The sequence below is a fragment of the Abrus precatorius genome, unplaced genomic scaffold (assembly GCF_003935025.1).
Source record: "Abrus precatorius isolate BTA unplaced genomic scaffold, Abrus_2018 Scaffold2, whole genome shotgun sequence".
In the NCBI taxonomy this organism is placed as follows: Eukaryota; Viridiplantae; Streptophyta; class Magnoliopsida; order Fabales; family Fabaceae; genus Abrus; species Abrus precatorius.
Window position 1 is genome coordinate 17,193,811 of NW_020874362.1, and position 21,710 is coordinate 17,215,520.

At 34.2% G+C, this 21,710-nt stretch overlaps 1 protein-coding gene and 2 non-coding genes across 3 annotated transcripts; all 3 read left to right on the forward strand.

The window, feature by feature from the left end:
* Positions 1-3,580: 3,580 nt before the first annotated feature.
* Positions 3,581-21,006, forward strand: LOC113859538 (ubiquitin carboxyl-terminal hydrolase 21-like). The gene is made up of 8 exons (XM_027492284.1): positions 3,581-4,111; positions 4,233-4,341; positions 4,527-4,637; positions 4,778-4,920; positions 5,021-5,353; positions 5,463-5,585; positions 5,950-6,188; positions 20,721-21,006. Exons 1-8 carry the CDS (start codon positions 3,581-3,583, stop codon positions 21,004-21,006), a joined length of 1,875 nt encoding a protein of 624 aa, XP_027348085.1.
* LOC113860326 lies at positions 14,126-14,232 on the forward strand. Its single transcript, XR_003503780.1, has one exon. It is a non-coding gene; the product is annotated as a small nucleolar RNA R71 (small nucleolar RNA).
* A 40-nt stretch (positions 21,007-21,046) lies between the features above and the next one.
* LOC113860414 lies at positions 21,047-21,153 on the forward strand. Its single transcript, XR_003503867.1, has one exon. It is a non-coding gene; the product is annotated as a small nucleolar RNA R71 (small nucleolar RNA).
* Positions 21,154-21,710: the final 557 nt, after the last annotated feature.

Below are 21,710 nucleotides of genomic sequence, written 5' to 3' on the forward strand. Positions count from 1 at the left end.
GGTGTGAATTGAATAACTTATGATTTTTTCAATATGTTGTTGTTAAATTGTGCTATTCTGTGACTTGTACTAAGAAATTAAAGCATGAATTGATGTTTGGGAATATTTTGATTTTGGAAGTATTTTTATATGGAAATAAACATGTTAAGGAGAATAATTTCATTGGTCTCATGTGTTTTGGATGATAATTGAATTTATTATGAATTTTACAATATGCTGGCTATTTAGTGAAATGATATGAGAACAACAGAGGTAAACTGAGACTTGATTGATTCTTTGGAAGTTTTTATATTTTGACTATAATTTTATATTACTGTAGACATTTAAAGGAAGAAATCTTGGTGATTTCATGCTGTTTGGACTTGTATCAAATTAGTTATGAATTTTACAAGTTAGTTGATGAAATCTGGAAAATTTTTATTGTTAGCCATGTCCATGTAATTGATTGTTCTCTTAAAATAGATATGTTATATTGTACCTATTATACAATTAATGACTATGATATTATTTTTGTTTATGATTGTGAAAGAGGTTGAATAGGCCATAGTACAGGCGAGGAGCAAATAGTGTTGGTCTTACCATAGGGGATAGGAGAGTGGCCAAGACTTACAGGGTACCCAAGTCTAGTTAACTTGTGTCATAGGCAGTGGGAACTTTGCTAGCCTATCCTAACAGATACTAAAGCATACCAAGATTGGTTTGAGTTTGGGCTGCTAGTAGTAATCATAAAATGAGAATTGTGTACTTATGTTCTGTCTCCAATAAAAGGAGAAGATGTACCTATGACACTAGCTGAATTGCAGATATGGAACTCCCAATTTCAACTTGAAAATAAAATGTTGGATAATTAATTAATTACTCTATGGAGAATTTACAAATAAAAGACATTGAATGATTGTTCTTTGATGCTTAAATGTTGTAACACCTTAATTTAAATTTCCTAAATAAATTGATTTCACAATAAATGGGAATAAATAAAATTTCATTCAAGGATTCTTAATATGTAGTTTGATAAAAGTATTTCAAAATAAGGATGAATTACAATTTGAATCAAGTAATTGCTACAAGACTAGTTTAAATACATTAGAGTTTTCAAAATAAACTTTCTTAGTCCTATAGTAGTTTCATCCATCCATTCACTAAGTTCGGTGTTGATCGTCTTGGTCACTTGAAAAATAAACGTAAGGGTGAGTACTCTACACTATCACACAAACATTTCAAGTATAAGGTCTCACCTTGCCCACTCCATATATTTTTTAACGTAATTTAAATCATGCATCAACAAGTACAAGATAATAATCTCATCAATTCAAACTCATTCACACACAGGTGCACTCACTGCGCTATCAAATAGTTCACATAAAACACCCACGTGCTCACTGCATGTTAGCCACGCTCACTGTGGTACTGTGATCACAGATTCCTGATACACTCAACCTTAGGGACTTACTCAGTTCACACCATGGATAGTCGCGCGAATAGCTCCTGCTTTGCGGATATAACATGTGTGGTTTTAAGTCCTCCCAAGCAAAGGTGTTAGTCAGAGGTTGAGTCAGGAGGAGAGTGTGACCTATGGTACACCTATGCTTACTGTTGGTGTCACCACCACCCTCTCTTCCCCAAGGTATTTCTACTGCCCCATCTTCCATACCCTAGTGTATCGTTGAACCATTCATAGTTTTTTCAACATTTCAAATGCAATCACACGTAGCATGCCATTCACACATTTTCGCCCATTTCATAATATCCAATATCAATCAATGGCATGTCTAAGCATTTCACTCACGTTATCAATCACATCATTATATTCAATTTCACACATGGCATGTATGCCCACATTCAATCACATTGTAACCAACCATTTCACTACACATCACACATAGTTATCAATCACACTACATTTCACACAATGTTCCCATGACAATCCAATCATAATCAAACCATTCCATCACACACAACACCTAACGACTATCATATCATATTTCATACGAAATTTCCATCAAACACACACTTTTCACCCAATGACTAAAAAAATTAGCTTATGCTAATTTAGTAAAAAAGTGATTTTCGCTTAAGTCAAAATTACTAAAAATTTCAAAACTTCATCTTCTTCCTCTCTAAACTATAGAAAATTTAAGGAACCTTTGCTTTTCATCAATGACTACCTAGTTATCAAAGACCCTTACATATATCATCCCACCAAATATTCTAAATGTATTATTTAGTGTGTTACTTGTGCTAAACATTAGTGAGGTAGAACTATTTGAAATCAAGTTAAATTATTGAGAATGATGATAAGAATTAAAAGAATGATAACTTTGAAAATTTGGTTGAAAAATAGTTGCATTATTATATGTTTTGAAACACTTAAGCTTTTGTGGTATCACTATAAAGTGTGATCACATGATCTTGCACAAATATTTCCCAACTTTTCGTAGTTTAAGGAAGAAGAAGATGAAGTTTTGAAAATTTTGCAAATTTAGTTTGAGCAAATATTTTTGACTTAAGCGAAAATCACCTTTTATCAAATTTGTTTAAGCAAATTTTGTTTTGCCTAAACAAATTTAAACAATAGACTGCAGAGGATTCGGATCTGAATTAAATAAATTGGTGCAATTGTTTTTCATTGATATAAACTCATTGAATAAATTCATCAAATAAAAGTATTGCCTTTTTCATTTGTTTCATCCATTTGTATACAAATTTTGTTATTCCTTTGAAACTTAAAAGAGCAAAGGATGCAATGGATGATGCAACATTTTCTGGTAACATTTTGCAATGAATTGCATTAAAAGAAGCTTCTATTATTTTTTTCTTTATAAGTTTGTGAGTTTTTCAGTTTTGAGGGTGTTAGAGGAAAAATAATTTGAGAAAGAAGACGAGGGAGAATATAATAGACTATTTATCCATACATTATTTATTGTTAAATAATTATTTTTTATTAAAAAATTAATTATAATCAATTTTTGTATATAAATTAAAGTGACTTCCTTACATGTAATTTTTCTTATAAAAAAAATTATAATAAATTTTTTATGCATAAATTTTTTATTATAAAAGTTAATTATAATTAATTTTTAATTGATAAATAAAATAATTTTAGTCAACTTTTTACATAAGTTAACATAAATTATAACTAAAATATTTTATATTAAAGTTGACTTTAATCGATTTGTATTATATAAAAAATAAAATATTTATAAAAATAAATTAACTTTAGAATCTATTCCTAATATGTAATTTACTTTACTTTTGCACAAAACCCTGTACTGTTGGAAAATGCAGGGTTATGAAAATTCATAAATTTGCCAATTGACAACGACAGGTAACCAAACATGAAGTCCTCGTAAAAGAAACAAACCCAGAAGCGTCAAATGACTAATTTCTAAATAAAAACGCATAAGCCCCTCTTTCTCCCTCAGCGTTTCCCTCCATTTTTCGTTTGAACAGTTGGCACATTGGTCTCTCTGGTTTCCCCTGTCCCTTACAGAGCAACCCAACCCAACACAACCTTTTCACACAAACGTTCTCTGAGAACAATTGCAACAAGAGTGTTTTCTTGAACAACCCAAAACCCAAGATGCCGGGTTTTCATCCTCGTAAGAGAATCACGCCAGAATCACCCACTCCTCCAGTTAGAAGAAGCTCACCATCCACCCCACAAGGGTCACCAGGATCACCACTACCACCCCCCGCCCGAAACGACACAGTTTCACCATTACCCGAGCAGGTCATCCATGACTCATTGTCTTCATCGACCCTCGCACGTACCCATCCAATGCTGTCACCACCGCCCGGGTTCCTGTTTCCCCCTTCATCACCACTTATCACACCACCCCTTAGAAACAAAGACAAAGATCCCTACTTCTCTTCTGCTTCTTCTTCATCTTCGCCCAACAAATTCAAACCCCCACAATACCCACAACCAACCTCCGCCCCTCCCATTTCTAATGAAGACGATTACATCGCTCTCTCCAATCTTGAAACGCTCAACTCACCCACCGATGACGATGTATCTCTCCACGCCTTGTTTGTTGAAGTATCTCTCAAACCTGTGTTTCCCCCCACCATCGACCACGCCAATGCCCCATCATCACCTTCCGCAAAATTGGTAGTGCGTTAAATGCATTGTTATATTATTAATTAATTAATTATCCATTTTTAGGTAAATGTTTCTTGGCACGTGTACGATGTTTCATTTCCTCTATTTTGCTAATGTCTCTGCCTTACAGGGCGCTGGGCTTGATAATCTTGGAAACACGTGCTTCATGTCTTCTATCCTTCAGTGTTTTACCCATACTGTGCCACTCATTCAGGGTCTTCGTTCTTGTACTCATGCTTGTGAGTCAGTATTTTAATTATTGAATTTTTAAGAGCATGCAATAAAAATTAATAATAAACAATGTGTTGGATTTTGATAATGCGTTATTTTCAACAAAAGTTTACTTCTGTGTGTTGTAGAACACGTACTAGAAAATCACCTAATCATTTCTTGCCTTTCCTCAATCATTTCTCGGGAATTTCAGGCGGTGAGGACGGTTTCTGTGGTTTATGTGCTCTCCGTGAGCACATTGAGCTATCCTTAGCATCCTCTGGATCATCTATTGCTCCCACTAGGCTTGTTGACAAGTTGACCTGTATCTTTTTTCAATCATTGCTTCACTGCATGACATGATTGCGATGAAATTATGCTCCTCACTGTTCGATCAGTATCCTTGTTAATTTGTTATGTGGTTGGGTAATGTATATGTGTTGTGATTCCATGACATGCTAACAGATTTTTCACCTTCTTTTAGAAGAGGCGAGCAGCAGGATGCACACGAGTTTATGCAGTGTGTCTTAAATAAACTACGAAGTTGTTTCCCTTACCGAGACGATAATCTTGTTGAAAATATATTTGGAAGTCGTCTTATTAGTAATGTATGGAGAAGTTAGTGCATTTTCACCTTTATGGTTAAATAATCAATATTGTTCAATAATTAACTTTGACTCGTTAATGGTTCAAAATGTTGTGTTTTAGCTCCGGTGCTGTAACTGTGGCTACTCCTCTGATACTTATGAGCCGGTGCTTGACGTGAGTTTAGGGATAGAAAATATGAATACCCTTCAGCTTGCACTGGAATCTTTCACCAAGGTTGAAAAGATTAATGAGAATTTTAAATGCGATGCCTGTGGGGAAGAATTGTCCACGGAGAAGCGGCTTTTGTTGGATCAAACACCTTTAGTTGCAGCATTTCATTTGAAGAGATTTAAGAGAGATGGGTCCTCTGTTAAAAAGATTAGTGGTCATGTTCAATTCACGTTGCAGTTGGACTTGTTACCTTATATCTCCGGTAACGGCAATAATAATGATGTAAGCGGTGTCTTTCATATATATATTTCTAGTTCTTGGCATTATTTTTACTTGTATTCAAATTTCTCTCTTTGAATTCCCATGTTTTGACTTATTTTTTATTTAATAGGTACCTTTGCAGTATGATTTATATGCAGTTCTTGTGCATCTTGGATATTCACTTAACTCAGGGCATTACTTTTGCTTTGTTCGATCTGACCCAGACAAGTGGCATAAGATGAATGACGCAAAGGTAGCATCATTACGAAATTCTCCCTAGTTGAGTTAATCGCCATGCAATTGATTAATTCATTCATGGTATATGGGATGATTCATTGGCTGTTAATTGTCTAGTTTCTCTTGGTCAAAAGTCTTCGAGGCATGTGTGCGCTAGTTTCTTTAGACGAGAATTTGCTAATTCTGCTTAAAAATAATCCTTAGACGAGAATTTGCTAATTCTCTCAAGTGGCACCCATTCATATATGATTAACTACCAATGTACTACTTAAGTTCTTATTATTTATTATTCAAAAGTTTCTTTAGTTGTGCTCATGATCTGATGATTGTGTGCGCTAGTTTTATAATGGTTAGTTTGAAGGGTAATTATTCTTCTTCAGGTTACTAGTGTCTCTGGTGATTCAGTGCTGAGTCAAGAGGCATATATACTCTTTTATGCACGAGAGGGTACACCGTGGTTTTCAAGTATTATGGAGGGTGAAAAGTCAGATCCGAAGTCATTTGCAGATCATAGACCTGATTCTGGGGATGAAGGATATTACGATGATCCCTTTGATCTTTATGATGACCTTGTCAGTGATATTGAAGAATTTGATTCTTCCAAGAGTTCCATTGAATAGTAGTGTCACGATTAATAGAAATTCATTTAGTGGTCTTGATTAAAACATACGTAAGGAAGCTTTTCATATTGAAGCGAATGAAGGTTTTTTCATCTAACCGTTGATACATTTTTGGGGGTACATTACAATACTTGATTCTGATACAAGCATTTGTTGATAATGGAATAAGAACCATCCTAGTCTAGTCCCAATGTCTCATGTATTCGACTATGCTCGTATTGAGGACCGTTTGAATTTTCTCACTCAAATAGAAAAATCATTTTCTTTTTCAGTTTAGAAATTTATTAAACATATTTCCATTGTTTGCATAAGTTCTTTTTAGAAAAAGCAAATAATACCTAGAGTAAGAAAAAAATAAGAATAGATCACAAATTATGTATATTAATTAAAATGTGATTCCTCCCGAGTAATGCTCCATGCATTCTCTCCTTGTATATCTCTTCACAAGCTGTACTCACACCCCTAATTACAACTATCTTACATATTTTGTCAACTTTGGACTTGGGCCCTTTTTTCCTGATTTCTATCAAACCTTGGAATTGGCTCTCAAGTTTTGGCAAAATTTTTCTTTTTCTTCATTTTCTTTCGCACAACACCAGTATTTATAACCTCCATATCGTTAATCATGATAAACACAGCAAGATATCTTGTAGTGAATGGAATTTTATTTTGTAGATGAATGTTCATAAGAAAATGCACTATATATTTCTCTTTTCTAACGTGTTTACTAGTGTGTAATTTGGTTCACAGCATATCTAATGCTACAAGATATTGTACGTTGTTCAAATGTATGAATGAAGTGGAAAAAAAAATGACGAAGAAAGAAAGCAATTGGTCCTATAATTGTTGGAATGAAGTCGCTTCAAATTGGTGATCACAGATAAAACTAGTTACTGTATCATATAGACATCGTTAGTGCTGTTCTCCGATAAGAATTGAAATTGTATCTTAATAATTTCATTTTAAAATATAATTTTATTTATCTTATTTATTACACCTAAATTAATAATAATAATAATAATAATAATAATAATAATAATAATAATAATAGTTTTTGATAAATGTTAATAACAGGAAAGACCACTTCCTAAAAAAATATATTATATTTAGTAATATACATATATATATAAATAAATTGAACATTAATGTGAAAGTGCATTCAAATTTTTTAATGAAATTCAATAATTATAAATTAAATATAAATTTTTTATAATAGTGATAATATTTGAACATAATGAAATAGAAAAGTGAATTTGTGTTAATATGCTGAAAAAGTTCATCCAATTTTTGCTCTTCTTCAAACAAGAATCAAGATTGAAAGGCAGCAATGATAAACTTTAGCAATCTTTTGATAAATACGAGGCTGAAGAAGAGGACCACATAGGAGCACCAAAATAATAAAATAAATGAAGGAGTTTTATTTCATTTGATTAGGGATTATGAAGGTCGGCGCAAACCATGAAAACCAACTTTATTTGTGCAATGGTTAGGAAAAAGACTTGGCATTAAGTACATGTTTAACAAGCTCACGAGCTTATGATTAGAAGCTAGAAAATTAAAGTATTAGACCTAAACGCGGATTTCCTCTTAGTTAAATTCTTTAATCAAGAAGAATACAAATTTACTTTATTTGAAGGGCTTTATTTCTTTTAGACCATTACTTATTATTAATTTAGAGATTACGTCCACATTTTAGACCTAAGAATCATGAAATTTGTAAGATTGTTGCCTCGGTTAAAATACTAAACCTTCCATTGGATCATTATAACAAAAAGTTTGTGGAAGATTGGATGATATATGCATTCAATTTAAAAATTGACAATAATTATTCTATCTATCACTACACCAGAAAGGAGATGTGAGAGCAATTTCATTTCAACTTACAGAGCATCTAAAATTGCTCTAAAATCCTACACTATCCAATGTGTTGAATTTAAGAAAATAGTTAAATAATTACTCTCAAATGTTCATATTTAAAAGCAGTTCTACGTGGAACTTAGAACTAATTTTAAAAGTTATGTTTAGAGGGTGATTAGCAATTCAAAATCTCACACTCCTGAGAGCGGTTTCATTTCAACTGTTCTCCAAACTCTACTTCTGAGAGCGGTTATTTGTGAACCACTCACTTAAGTTTAGGAAATTTTGTCAAATTCTTAATAAATTTGACATTATTTCAAATTTTAATGTATGTTTGGAGGGCAAGTGTACTCATCGAGAACTAATAAAAGGTTTTTAAATTAAGTTCCCGAAATATTGTCCCACAAGGATTGTTTTCTAATTACTAAGAATGTCCTAATTCAATTGTTTAAGTTTCAAAGATATAAGATTAATTAAAAGAAGAATTTATAAAATTAATTCTAAAATTATGAGCAAGGAATACAATGCACGTCTTGGTTAAACTTATTGGAGAGGAACCTAGGGCATATGGGTTTTCTCATTCAATCCTTTATGTTATTTTTCTGTTTAACTCTAAATCTGATTTTCTTGTGATTACCAATCATTCATACGAATACTATTAATACCCAATGGTCATGCAATATTAATATTCTTTTCTCTAAATTAACATTTCCAATGATCATGCAAGACATCAATTTATGAAAGCTTAAGGAACCTATGAACTTGTTAATTTAATAACGATTAGAAGAGAAAGATTGGTTTGGTCCATCTAATCCTTTGTCTCGTTTTACCTTATAGATCTATTAATTAACCGAGGTACGGTCGCCTGACGATATAATTAATTTGGATTAAGAAAGAAGCGCAATAGGATAAAATCTAATCATAAAACGAAAATCAAATTTAGATTCAAATATCAAAATTCCATAAATTCATGAAAAATAGTTCCCATAGCCCTAGCTATGGACTTAGTTACTCATGCTAAAGAAAAGAATTAAAACAATCATAAACAAAGCTATAATCAAAAGAAATAGTAAACTAGAGTATGAGATGTGTTTCCAGTCTTTAAGTATGATCGCTTGAAGCTCTAAGTCTCGTCAAGCATGTGCCAAGGATCCCGTGCAAGAGAGACGAGATGAGAAGTGTATTCGAAAGCCAAAGACTAGATGTAAAAACAGTCCATCTCCTTTTAATAGGGTTTGAAAACCCTAAAGACTCCTGATAATTGGGCTTCTCGCAGATGAGCACGACCGTGCAAGGCCTTAAGCACGACGGTGCATGGGCTCGAAGCACCCCATGCTTGTTGAAAGGGTCTGGGCGTGCTGACTGCTGCGAAACTCTAATCTTTTATCAATTTGGGCCCAAAACACACCCAAAGTATACTTGTGGCATCTTTATACCAAATTGCATAATTAATATATAAATTAGTGTGAGCACCAAATAAAATAAAGGTCAAATATGAATATATGGGTTGTAAAATAGAGCCTAATTACAGACTTATCAACTCCCGTATACTTATTTGTTTGCTTGTCCTTAAGCAAAGTGCTGGTTAAGAGAATAACATAATAACTTGAAACATAATACCACACAAGGAACCCGAGATGAAGGGGATAAAGAGAGCAACAAGAGTAATATCATTGAGCATAGCAATCAAAAGGATTTTCAATTAGAATCTATTTCCATACTTTTCACTCAAACATTAAACTGAGATACTCTACTTTCCTCTCTCACTAAAGGACAATAGAAGATATCACTCAGTTCTCTTGGAGAAAAGTGTACTACCATAGGCTTGACTATGAACCAACTCTCCACTAAATAAATTAAATGCAAGTGAAAATCATGAGGTCCTTTCAGGTTATAATGTGGCCAAGGGGTTATGATAATTTGAGGTGAGATAAATGAAAGAAAGGGGATATACAAAGGGTTAATAAATTATAAAAATTATAAACATCCCCTAAATTTACAAATGAAGCTCTTGGAGTAATTTTTATATTTTTGTATATGAACAATATCTTTACTCCTCTTTCCTTTCAATCATATATAACCCTTTTTCTTTTCTTTTTTTTTCTATTTTTTTTATTTTCTTTTTCATACTTTCTTTCTTTCTTTTTGCATATGAGAGATATAGATGAGAATTTATCAAACAATTCAACAACTCAATTGCTCTATTCATAAACTCAAGGTCATCAAAATATTTTATAAATTTAATGCAAAGGACCAAGAAAATCAATAAAGCTCAAAGTAGACAACTAGTTGTATCTCAAACATGCTGAAGGCCAAGAATAAAAATCTTATTATGTCTCAATCATATTAAAAACACGCAATTAAAAAGAGAAGTCTTAAGTCAGTTCCAAGTCAAGTTCTAGAGCACAAAACCTAAGGAGATAATCACACAAAACAATGAGGAAAGGGGTACAATTAATTAAATTAAGATAGAAATCCCCTTTAAGGCTCAAAACTCACATCTGTGGGTTAAAGTTTAATGTAGAGCATAAAAGTAAGAAACCTAGCTAATTATTAGTTTCCAAATGAAAGTATAATGCTAATAATAATCACTCAACATGCTCTTCTATCTGGAAAAAATTGGGTTCCATAAGGGAAAAAGTTTTAAATTATCATAAAAAATAGTATAGGCACTTTACTCAGTAACATGCAAATAACAATCATATAATTAGGAACTACTCCCCCATACTTAAAGCGAAACATTGTCCTCAATGTTTGAAAGCAATTAACTTAAAAGCATGCAAAGAGGACAATTGAATAAAAAAGAAAGAGGTTCCCTGATAATTCTTGGCGCGACGGCTTCGGGTGAGGGAGCACAGCCATGCTGAAATCTTGAGCACGCCCATGCTTATGATGTAAAACTTTCTCTCACAACTGCGACTCAATGCACAGCCGTGTATGTGATGAGCACGTGCGTGCTTCCAAATCAGAGCTCAAAAGTGTGGGAACAATCAACTCCGTTCTTGCAATCTTTCAATATACTTATTCTATATTCTAAAAATAAAATATAAATAGCACTCAATTCTCTTGGAGAAAAGTGTACTACCATAGGCTTGACTATGAACTGACTCTCCACTAAATAAATTAAATGCAAGTGAAAATCATGAGGTCTTTTCAGGTTATAATGTGGCAAAGGGGTTATAATAATTGAGTTGAGATAAATGAAAGAAAGGGGATATACAAAGGGGTAATAAATTATAACAATTACAACATCCCCTAAGTTTACAAATGAAGCTCTTGGAGTAATTTTTATATTTTTGTATGTAAATAATATCTTTACTCCTCTTTCCTTTCAATCATATATAACCTTTTTTTTTCTTTTTTTTTCTTTCTTTTTTTTTTCATTTCTTTTTATACTCTTTCTTTCTTTTTGCACATGAGAGATATAGAGGAGAATTTATCAAACAATTCAATAACTCAATTGCTCCATTAATAAACTCAAGGTCATCAAAACATTCTATAAATTTAACGCAAGGGACCAAGAAAATCAATAAAACTCAAAGTGGACAACTAGTTGTATCTCAAACATGTAGAAAGCCAAGAATAAAAAAAATCCTTTATGCCTCAATCACATTAAAACATGCAATTAAAAAGAGAAGTCTTAAGTCGGTTCTAAGTCAAGTTCTAAAAGGGAAAACATTGTCCTCAATGTTTGAAAGCAATCAAATTAAAAGCATGCAAAGAGGGCAATTGAATAAAAAGGAAAGAGTTTCCTTGATAATTCTTAGCGCGACGACTTTGGGTGAGGGAGCACAGCTATGCTGAAATCTTAAGCACGCTCATGCTTATGATGTAAAGCTTCTCTCACAACTGCGACTGAATGCATGGCCGTGTATGGGATGAGCACGGACGTGCTTTCAAATAAGAGCTCAAAAGTGTGTGCGGGAACAATCAACTCCTTTCTTGCAATCTTTCAATATGCTTATTCTTTATTCTAAAAATAAAATAACAATAGCAAAATTAAAATAAACAAAAAGAAATAAAATTTAAATAAAATAAAAGACACAGGTTGCCACCTGGGAGCGTTTGTTTAACGTCACGAGTCTGAAGTTCCTGTTAAATTATGGTGGGAAGAAGGTATGAGTCTTAGAGGTGACTCCCTTGATATGCAATTATCTCCCCAGCAGCTTTGCCTCCCCAACACCTATTACATCAGAAAAATTATTCATAAGATGAGGATTAGAATAAAGAGAAGAAAATTTAAGCTTCGAATTAGGAGGTTTATTAATGGATGGTTTAAGCTTTTGTCTTTTCTTCTTCTTATATTACTTCCTCCTTGGCCTTCTTCTCATGGTTCCATGCTTCACATAAATTGGAGAAGGAGAAGCAACATCCACAAATCTCACAAAGTGACAGGACTCTTGGCTAGAAGGGTACTTGAAAGAATTGAAAACTTGAAATACAACTTCCTCATCATCTAGCCTCAGTGTGAGCTTCCCTTCTTGTACGTCTATGATGGCCCTAGCAGTGGCCAAGAACGGTCTCCCTAGTATGATGAGAACATCATCATCATCCTCCATGTCAAGTACCACAAAGTCAGAAGGAAACATAAACTCCCTAATTTTTACAAGTACATTCTCTATTATGCATTTGGGATATGTGATTGACCTATCTGCCAGCTAAAGTGACATGGAGGTCGGCTTAGGTTGATGCACTCCAAGCTTCCTAAAAATAGAATAAGGCATAAGATTAATACTTGCTCCTAAATCACATAAAGCCTTATTAATGAGTTTTTCCAATTGTGCAAGGAATAGTAAAACTCCCTGGGTCCTTAAGCTTAGGTGGAAGCTTTCTAAGGACTATAGCTGAGCACTCTTGGGTGAGCTTCACAGTTTCATGTGCTCTCAACTTTCTTTTATTGGTCAAAATCTCCTTTTAAAATTTAGCATATTTGGGCATTTTGGAGATAGCATCAATGAAAGGCATATTGATGTGCACTTTTCCCAATAAGTCTAAGAACTTGTGGAATTCTTCATCATTAGGAAGGTGACCTTGCAGCTGCTGTGGGAAAGGTATCTTAGACTCATAGGGCCTTGGTTGAACAAGAGGCTCTTCCTTCTTTTCTTTTTCGTGCTCCTCGCTTGAAGCACGGTCTTGCTCATAGTGATGCACGACCGTGCTTTTATCACTGTCATGGGTGTGCTTGTATAAGCACAGTCGTGCTTCTATTGTAGTAGAGGCGTGCTCATCAGTAAGCACGGGTGTGCATGTAGAATCAGCATAGGTGTGCTTCTCAACAAGCATGGGCATGCATGTGCTTCTATTCTACGATTTTTATAATTTCTTTCCACTTCTAAGGGTGATAGCATTGCATTGCTCCCTTGGATTAGGTTCAGGCTGAGATGGCAATGTTCCCATCACTCTTTGACTTAGAAGGTTCGTAATTTGCTCCAATTGTGCACTCATCTTAGAAGAGTTGGCTTGTATTTCATATTTGACCTTTGCGAACCTCTTATCAGTTCTTTCAATATGTTGGTCCAACTTGGATTCAAGCTCTCTCATCCTCTTATCAGAGTAATGCACATATTGCATCATCTATTCTTGAAAGTTGGACTGAGATCTAGGAGTTTCTTCTCCTTCTAGTCTTGCTCCCTGACTTTGCATATGAGGAGGGTGATAAACACTTGAATTTTGACTTTCAAAGCCATTCCCCCAAGAGTTAGGAGGATTACTCCTCCACCCTGAACTATGATTACCCATGAAATTTTCCTCCTCTTGCTTAGATTCTGGGCTTGCAGGAGCTCTTACAGGTTGGTCTTGAGCCTTCATCAAAGATTCTAGTTGCTTTGCAAGGGCTGTCATTTGGTTCATTAGTGGGCTGTTGCTCTCTGCTTGGTAGACTGAGACAGTCTCTTTCCTCTTGATGTCGTAAGAGTCAGCGGTGTGCCACTGAAAGCTAGAAGATGTCATCTCATCTATTAGCTTGTATGCATCATTTGGATCTTTTCTTATGAGGGACCCTCCTGCTGCAGCATCAATCGTAGCCCTGGTGGTGATTAATAGGCCATTGTAAAAGATTTACACCTGTCTCCACGTCAGAAAATCATGATGAGGACATCTCCTCAAAAGCTTTCCAAATCGCTCCCACGCCTCGAATAAGGATTCTGCTTCATATTGTTGGAAGCAACATATCTTCGTCATAAGCTTAAACGACCTTGATAGGGGAAAGTACTTTCCCAAGAATTATTGAGTGAGATCCTCCTAAGTTGTGATGGAATTGGTTGGGAGTAAGGAAAACCATGCATTCACCCTTTCAGATACTGAGAAGGGGAAAAGACGGAGTCGAATAGCATCGTTGGAGACTCCATTGTATTTTATGCTATCTGTCAATCGGAGGAACTTTCTCAGATGTAAATTTGGGTCTTCATTAGGTATGCCTCTAAACTGTATGGAGTTCTGGACCATAGTTATGAGTGCTAGTTTCAATTAAAAATTGTTTGCCTCCATATTGGGGGCCGCGATGCTTGCAGGAGTGCCGCTAGCAGTGGGTGTCATGTAATCTTGAATTGATCTCTTTCCCTCTGCCATTCTTTGCGCTCTCACTTCTTTTCTTTGTCTACGAACTATCCTTTCAATCTATGGATCAAATAAATAAGCTGTAGAGCACTTAGAACGAGTAAGCATACATACATTAAAAGAAATTGTGAAAGAAGAAAAAAAAAATTAAAGCAAAATAAAAACAAAAATTATAAAATATAAAACAAAATTTTAACAATAAACAAAATAGAATTAAAATAAAATAAAACAAAAATTGCTCAAATCAATTAAATTTGAGATTTTCTTAATATTGAAAAAAATATCCTGGCAACGGCGCCAAAAACTTGTTCGGAGGGCAAGTGTACCCATCGAGAAGTAATAAAGGGTTCTTAAATTAAGTTCCCAAAATATCGTCCTACAAGGATTGTTTTTCAATTACTAAGAATGTCCTAATTCAATTGTTTAAGCTTCAAAGATATGAGATTAATTAAAAGAAGAATTTGTAAAATTAATTCTAAAATTAAGAGCAAGGAATACAATGTACGTCTTGGTTAAACTTATCGGAGAGGAACCTAGGGCATATGGATTTTCTTATTCAATCCTTTATGTTATTTTTCTGTTTAACTTTAAATCCTATTTCCTTGTGATTACCAATCATTCATATGAATACCATTAATACCCAATGGTCATGCAATATTAATATTCTTTTCTCTAAATTAGCATCCTAATGATCATGCAAGACATCAATTTAAGAAAGCTTAAGGAACTTATGAACTTGTTAATTTAATAATGATTATAAGAGAAAGATTGGTTTGGTCCACCTAATCCTTTGTCTCGTTTTACCCTATAAATCTATGTTGTTCGCAATCTAATACTAGCAAGTGCACTAGGATTGCAGCAAGTGATGAGTAAATTTAAGATCAGAATATCATCTCCACAGGGAATTTAGGTTTCAAGTACCACTTCACAGAATTATAACCATTTGAGCCATACGAATTTTGGAATGAGATTTGTAACATATAACAGCAGTAAACCAAAGCAATTAAAGCAAAGAACTTGCAGAAAAATAGACTATGTAATGAAATGAGATAAGAATGAAGAATAGTTAAGAATTTACTTCACAAGAATATCAGTATTAATTCAATTATGCCTCTGAACATTCAAGAACTTGGTTAATTGACAATCAGTTTCGCATAGCAATAGCCAAAGGTTAATTCCTTAACTCATTGACCCTAACAAGCAACTAAACCACCCTAATCCCTTAGTTGAAGTTCAATTTCAAGTTGCATTAAGACTTAGAACCTTAAGATTGCAGAATTAGGTCTCCTTATCTCTAAGAAATCCCCAAATTTTGCTTGCTAACTCAGATCGGAGAAGCAAATCCAACTTCCATTGGTAATTGTTCCTCTAAGATGAATCAAACGAATTTTCATTCATAGATTGCAAGAAAAACAGAATTCACAATTCAATTAATCCAAGAACTTAAAATTTAGAAGCAAAAGTCAAATCAATACATCAATTCGAGTTCCATAAACCCCTAAATACAAGAAAACTACTCAGACATGGGAGAAGAGAAAGAGAAAGAAGAAGAAGAAGAAGAAGAAGAAAAACTCCAAGAAGCCATAGCCGGAAGCTCCAATCCGATTCCTCTTTTTGGAAGCTTCAAGACTTGACCCCAATCTTCTCTCTCAAGCTCTCTCAACGAGATCTAACAGAAAAAATGGAAAATAAAACTGAACTCCGAAAAATCTGCATGTTTCTGTTATTTATAGAATTTCCCAGATTTGCGCGTTATCACTTTTATGAGAAATAGTAGCCACGCAGAAGGTTTATGGTTGCGTGTTAACACTTTTATGAGAAAAAGTGACCACGCGCAACTTTCCTGATATTGAGGGCTCTCTGGAACTATCACTCTTGCTGATAAAAGTGACTACGCAGAGCTCAAGTGGTTGCGCGTGATCACTCTTATGAATAAAAGTGATTACGTGCAACTCGCCAGGTTGAAGGCTCTCTGAAATGTTCACTTTCGCTGATAAGAGTGATCACGCAGAGCTTTTCCTGATATTTGCCTCTCTAGAACGCTCACTTTTACTAATAAAAGTGATAACGCCCAACATGTTGAGTCTGAGACTTCACAGGATCTCTCATTTTTCCTAGCAGAAGTGATAACGCCCAAGCTTTTTTCTTCTTTGAACTCTGGAGTGATCACTTTTACTGACAGTAGTGATTACGCCCAGTCTGCACTTTCTTGGTCTTGTGTTTTTTTTGAAGTCCAGACTTGCTTCTTTCTTCTTCCTTGTCATCAAGCCTCCATTTCCATGATCCTTGCTCAATTTATTCCTTCAAAAACAAGATTAAAAACTTAATTTCTAAGCAAAATTTCTACAATTGCTAAAATAACTACATATGTAAACAAACTTCAATTCCTTCTCTTTTTTTTGAGTTTTTCTACTTTCTTCATATATTTTTCTTATTAATTGTGTTAGCATTATGCTAAAATATCAGTAAAAATATGGATTAATCAATCTATTAATTAACCGAAGTACGGTCGCCTGACCATATAATTAATTTGGATTAAGAAAGAAGCGTAATAGGTTAAAATCTAATCATAAAACGAAAATCAAATTTAGATTCAAATATCAAAATTCCGTAAATTCATGAACAATAGTTCCCATAACCCTAGCTATGGACTTAGTTACTCATGCTAAAGAAAAGAACTAAAACAATCATAAACAAAGCCATAATCAAAAGAAATAGCAAACTAGAGTATGAGATGTGTTTCCAGTCTTCAAGTACGATCGCTTGAAGCTCCAAGTCTCGCCAAACATGTGCCAAGGATCCCGTGCAAGAGAGATGAGATGAGAAGTGTATCCGAAAGCCAAAGACTATATGTAAAAAGGGTCCTCTTTACGATGCATGAGATCTTCTTTTAATAGGTTTGAAAACCCTAAAGATTCTTGATAATTGGGCTTCTCGCAGATGAGCACGGCCGTGCGCATGGGCTCAAAGTAGCCCAATGCTTGTTGAAAAGGTCTGGGCGTGCTGACTGCTGCGAAGCTCTAATCTTCTATCAATTTGAGCCCAAAACACATCCAATGTATACTTGTGGCATCTTTATACTAAACTGCATAATTAATATATAAATTAGTGTGAGCACCAAATAAAATAAAGGTCAAATATGAATATATGGGCTGTAAAATAGGGCCTAATTATAGACTTATCATTGTACTTAATAAATCATATATTGTTAAAAAAAAGTTGTACAAACAGAATAAAAATGGAAATATAGAGTAATTTTCATAATTTTACATTCAATCAGTTTCTTTACTCCTCTTTTCTTTCATTCATATGTAACCCTTTTTCTTTTCTTTTGCTATTTTTCTTTTTCTTTTGCATATTTTCTTTCTTTTTACACATAAGAGGCATATAGGAAAATTTATTAAACAATTCAACAACTCAATTCTTTCATTAACTCAAGGTCATCAAAATATTTTATAATTTTAATGTAAGGGACCAAGAAAAATCAATAAAGTTCAAAGTGGGCCACTAGTTGTATCTCTGTCTCAAACATGCTGAAGGCCAAGAAAAAATAATCCTAATATGCTTGAATGATATTAAAACATGCAATAAAAAAAGTTTCAAGCCGGTTACAAGTCAAGTTCTAGAGCACAAATCATAAGGAGATAATCATACAAAACAATGAGGAAAGGGTTTAATAATTAAATTAGGATAAAAATTTCTTTTAAGGCTCAAAACTCATTTGTGGGTTAAAGTTTAATGTTGAGCAAAACAAGGTAGGAAAGTTAGCTAATTATTAGTTTCCAAATGATTTGAAAACTTTAAAAATGACTTCCTCATCCTTTAGCCTTAAGGTGATCTTTCTTTCTTGGACATCTATGATGCCTCTTGCAGTACCCAAGAAAGGTTTGCCTAGAATGATGTGGACATCATCCTCCTCCTCCATATTAAGTACCACAAAATTGCAGGAAATAGGAACTCACCAGCCTTCACAAGCACATCTTCTATTATGCCTTAAGGATTGACTTATCTACTAGTTGAAGTGACACAGTGGTCGACTTAAGTTTATGCATCTAAAGCTTCTTGAAAACAAAATACGACATAAGGTTGATACTTGCTCCTAAATCACACAAAACTCTATCAATGAGAGTTTTCCTAATGGTGCAAGCAATAGTAAAACTTCTTGGGTCCTTAAGCTTTGGTGGAAGCTTTTTCAGAACTATAGCTGAGCATTCTTCAGTTAGCCTTACAGTCTCATGAGCCTTCAGTTTCCTCTTATTGGTCAGGATCTCCTTGAAAAACTTAACATATTTAGGCATTTGAGAGATAACATTGATGAATGGCATATTAATGTGCATCTTACCCAATAGGTTTAAGAATTTGTTAAATTCTTCATCGTAGGAAGGGTGGCCTTACAAATGCTGTGAGAAAGGTATCCTAGGCTTATAGGGCCTTGACTGCGCAGGGGGCTCTTCTTTCTTTTCTACTTTAGGCTTTGTGCTTGAAGCACGACCTTACTAATGAGGCGTGTATGACTGTGTTTGTTGAATCTGCATGAGTGTGCTTGTTTAAGCATGGTCGTGCTTCGATTGCAACAGTAACGTGCTCATATATAAGCACAGGCTATATAGGGAGCATGGGCGTGCGTAAACTTCTGTTATATGATTCTTGCACCTTCTTCCTGCTTCTTAGAGTAATGACATTGCATTTACTCTTTTGGATTAGGTTCAGGTTGGGTTGGCAATGTTCCCAGCATTCTTTGACTTAAGAGATAAGTAATTTGCTCTAATTGTAATTCGATCTTTGAAGATTGTGTTCTCATATAGGAGGATTGAGCCCTCATCTTAGATTTGATTTCTATGAATCTTTTATAAGTCCTTTCAATATGTTGATCCAACTCAAGCTCTGTCATTCTCCTATCAGAATAATGCACATATTGCATCATTGTCTCTTGAAAGTTGAATTGAGATCTAGGAGTCTCCTTTCTCTCTAGTCTTACTCCTTGATTTTGCATATGGGGAGTGTCATGACCCCTTTTTATAAGGAACCAAGAATATTATTTCTACACTACTTATTTATTTAAGATAGATAATAATGGAGAATATAAGTATAAAATTCACTTTTCATTCAAAATAAACAAAGTTCCTTACAACAATATCCAACAGAACAACATACTATTACATTTAGTTCGTAAAACTCAAAATACACAAAAATTATACTACATAACTTCCTCTATATGAGGTCTCAAAATATAAGGAAAAGGAGTTTATTGCAAAAATTACTTGACTTTAGCCTTCTAACACTTCTCCACTGGCCTCTTAGCCTGTGAAGTAGATGCAACACTTGCTATATCTGCTCACGTACCACCGTACAATCATCACAGTACACACGCACACAATAGTATAGACAGAAATGCAAGGGTGAACTTACAAAAGAAAAATCATATACATAGAGCAAAATATTACTCACAGCAACAGCCTTTTGCATTCTCAGCCCATCTAATGCATATCACAAAAATAGTTGCAGCTGATTTCATAGTCTAAGTAATCCAAAAGGAATCAAGCCAGTCCGAGAGTGACCTATTCCGGTATCTGGATCCAGACAGCACAACACAGTACAACACAACTCAGCTCAGCATGCTCTATCATTGCACGTCTACCTACTTATATGTGTAACTCAACTCTATAATGAAGCAAGTCATATATCTTAGTATGATGCAGCATAGACAAAATCATATTCTCAACAACTCAGCTCAACTAAAACAATTCATAATATTTCAACCAAATTTTAGCATTTTAAATTAATTAACAGTATTTACAACATAGAATAATTTCACTGTTCACGCCGAATTTATTGTTCATTCTGACTTTACTGTTCACTTTTTTTTTTTTTTTTTTTAAATTTCAAACTTCATCTAAATCTATTCCAATACCAAATAATCTTTTAATTAACATTTAACAAGTACAAAACATTACAGATTACTCAATAATAAATTATAGGCCTGACAAGGAGGGCGATAAACATTTGCATTCTGGCTTCCAAAGCCATTCCCCCAAGAGTTTGAAGGTTTGTTTTGCCATCTTGAGTTGTAGTTACTGCCTATGAAATTGGCTCTCTCTTTACTTTTTATAACTGGACAGTTATTGTTGCCATGGCCTAAAGAGCTGCAGTGCTCACATAAAGAAGTTGCAAGTGGTTTTGATGACTATCCCTGAATTGTCTTTAAAGATTCCACCTATATGGTTAGATTCTCTAACTGATTTGGCAATATATTCGAGTAGTCTCATTCTTTCTGCTCATGAAAGGGTCAACTGTGTGCCTCTCAAAACTGGCATATCTCATCCACCAATTTATATGCCTCATTTGGGTCTTCCTCATAAGGGCTCCTCTAGCTACTGCATCAACTGTGACTTTGTTGGAGATTGATAATTCAATGTAGAAAATTTGCATCTGTCTCCACATAGGAAAATCATGATGAGGGCACCTCCTCAATAGTTCTCCAAATCGTTCCTATACTTCAAATAAAGATTCTGACCCATGTTACTGGAACTTTGATATCTTTGTTATCAACTTAGTAGAATGAGATAGGGGAAAATATTTTCCCCAAATTTGCTAAGTTAAATTCTCCCATATTGTGATAGAACCTGTAAGGAGCATGGTGAATCATGCATTTACCTTTTTTGTGACAGAGAACGGTAAAAGGTGAAGCCTAATGGCATCAGTGAAGACGCCGTTTAATGAACGAAAATTTTCTCATTTGCAAAAAGATTTATCGTCAACCTTCATCAAAATATGCAGAAAAATTTATGTAGTCTAGGATGCAAGCCTAGGTTGTCTCCAATGACTTTGGTTTATAACATACATTGAACATGTTGTGAACATTTACTATGAAAGCAATTAAAACAAGGGAGTTTTGTGTGATTCCAATTTTAATGTAAAGGCAAGTGATGAAATTAATGAATCCAATCAATGAAATGTGCAATCCTTAGTTTGTTCATGTAATTATATCCTTATCCCTCTCAAGATTCAATACTTTTCCTCTTCCTCTGAATTAGGGTAACTCAAAAAGCAAGAATTAACCTTAAAGTCCCATCGAATTAAGCAATTTACATGGACTCCAACCCTTTTCC